The sequence below is a fragment of the Coenobita brevimanus genome, chromosome 8, assembly GCF_032717465.1.
Source record: "Coenobita brevimanus isolate Jiangsu-jjx chromosome 8, ASM3271746v2, whole genome shotgun sequence".
NCBI classification, from domain to species: Eukaryota; Metazoa; Arthropoda; class Malacostraca; order Decapoda; family Coenobitidae; genus Coenobita; species Coenobita brevimanus.
The window spans coordinates 49887143-49889482 of record NC_136961.1 but is presented as its reverse complement, the minus strand read 5'-3'; the positions used below and the strand labels follow the sequence as shown (position 1 = coordinate 49889482).

General features: G+C 45.9%; 1 protein-coding gene across 1 annotated transcript in view; it reads left to right on the top strand.

Moving 5' to 3' along the window:
* The window catches only part of LOC145408029 (uncharacterized), a 2166-nt gene extending 246 nt beyond the window's left edge, over positions 1–1920 (top strand). Inside the window, exon 1 of the mRNA XM_080278834.1 lies at positions 1–1920. This exon is cut by the window's left edge and continues 246 nt beyond it. Within this exon, the coding sequence (XP_080134960.1) occupies positions 1–1920 (1920 nt within the window).
* Positions 1921–2340: the final 420 nt, after the last annotated feature.

Sequence of the window (2340 nt, the reverse complement as noted above, 5' to 3'; positions counted from 1 at the left end):
TCAGGTCGCAAAGCCAAAGTCAGGTTCCAAGGCCATCTTTCAGAAGCATATAATCACACAAATGGCACTCCACAAGGAAGCATCATAAGCCCCACCCTTTTTAACACATTAATTGAATGCCTCCTTCATCTCGACCTGGGCCAAGGAGCCCGCCTTTTGTGTTATGCTGATGATATAACTCTAGTAATATATGGGGGGCGCTACTCACAGAAAGCGCAAAAAGCACTCGACATCCTGCATAAAAAATGTAGAGAATTAGGCCTGAAAATAAATCCACTCAAAACTAAGGCCCTCCCCATCAAAATTCCAACCCCACCAAAACAGCTGTTCCTCGGTAACTCTCTTATAGAGTACGTCAACACCCAACGGTACCTAGGGGTATACATGGACAGAAACCTCACCTTTGACACAGAAATAAAATACCTCCGAGATATCACCAAATTACGCCTCAACGCCCTTAGATCTTTAGCTGGCAAAGGTGAAGGAGCTTCATTTAAAGTCTTACGTCTCTTCTATATTCAGGCAATAAGATCTATTATTGATTACGCAGCGCCTGCCTTACCCACCATCAACCCAAAATTAGCCGACAAACTGGAGGTTATACAGAATGAGGCACTAAGAATTATGACGGGATCACCAATGTGGACACGGCTTTGCAACCTCAGAATGGAGTGCAACATCGAATCTATTAACATCAGAATCAAAGCAAGAGTCGCTAGCTTGGCAGCCAAGCTTACACGTAAAAACTCCCCCCTCCCCCTTACAACACGATTAACGGCGGCTGCTAACCTACACCCCGACATCCTAAACAACACCTGGAGTCACTGCGCCGCAAAAGCCATTCACTCCTTTAATCTAAATCCCATCATAAATCTTCCCCCAGATGAACCAAGTGTAGCGTATCATCCCCGCCCTCCTTGGGATCCCCCCCTATTCAATCTTATCATTACAAGCTCTTCCCCTAAAGCCCTCACTCCCGTACAACAATTACGCCAAGAGAGCTTAATGCAAATTGCCTCCCTCACCTCCCCCAACTCATCAACCTACTATACAGACGGCTCTGTGAATAACAATAAAGCAGGTGCGGCAGTCGTATGCCGAGAACACTCATTTGGCCTGCGTGTATCAGATGGAGCCTCTACACTCCAGACTGAATTAATTGCAATTCTTACCGCCATGGACAATGCCCTAGACATCAACCCAACATCCCACACAATCATCCATACAGACTCCGCCAGCGCAATACAAACGCTAAGAAAACAGGAGCCGTCTGATAACACTCATTTAATTACTGACATAATCGCCACCGCGCAAAAAATACGAGATGCTGGCGGAACTATAACAATTAATTGGATACCCAGCCATGTAGGTATCAAAGGGAATGAATTGGCAGACCAACTAGCCAAAGAAGCCACGGAATATTCACACGTTCAGGTTGACATAACACCGAGCCTCACTCAGATCAAAAGAACAATTAAAAGGCAGGCAGCAACAATCAACCGCTCAGAACACGAGCATCAAGTCCAGGCGGGCTCCCCTTCTGCAATATGGTATGCTGCCGCTACAAAATATGAGCCAATAAATACTATTAACAAATTCAAAAGCAGAACACTTAAAAATATACGACGCCTCCGCTTGGGATATAAGTGTAAAGCCCATATACTCACAAATGAGGCACAACCCAGCACGTGTGAAAACTGCAACACTGATACCCCATTCCCGTTTCTCCACTATATTCTCAGCTGCCGAAACACCAATAAATTTAACAGACCTGTCAATCTCCCCAACCCAGATACGCCTCGCATTAATACGGCAGCCAGCCCCGAGGAGACACTTAAACAAGCAGCTGCTGCAGTGATTGCTAATACACCCATAACAACCCTAGCAAACATCACTGCACACTTCCCCCCACCCTTTTAAAATCACTCAGTCAGGCAGCCACAACTGTCTCAGTCACCATGCCCCCTTCCATACGGTTCAGGTACCGTTAATCCCCGCTAATCCCCGCGCCTAACGGTCACCTGGTCACCTGTTCCATTATACCCTCCCACTCTAAAATCACTCGTGTGTTTGTGCCTGCATGCGCGGATGTTTTTATACATCAACGTGTGCAGGCATATGATGCACCTGTGAGCTAAAATAAAAAAAAATAAAAAATAAAAAAGACCATACAGAACCACCACGGTGGTTTCTTCCCCCTCAAATACAGCCAACACAACCAACTAAGAAATTCAGTGAAAAATCCACCGACTGGGCTAATGTAAGGCCCGGCCCTCCCTATAGGGGAGGAAATCGTCAACGAACGAACGAACATGATCAGACTTACATATGCACTTGTAA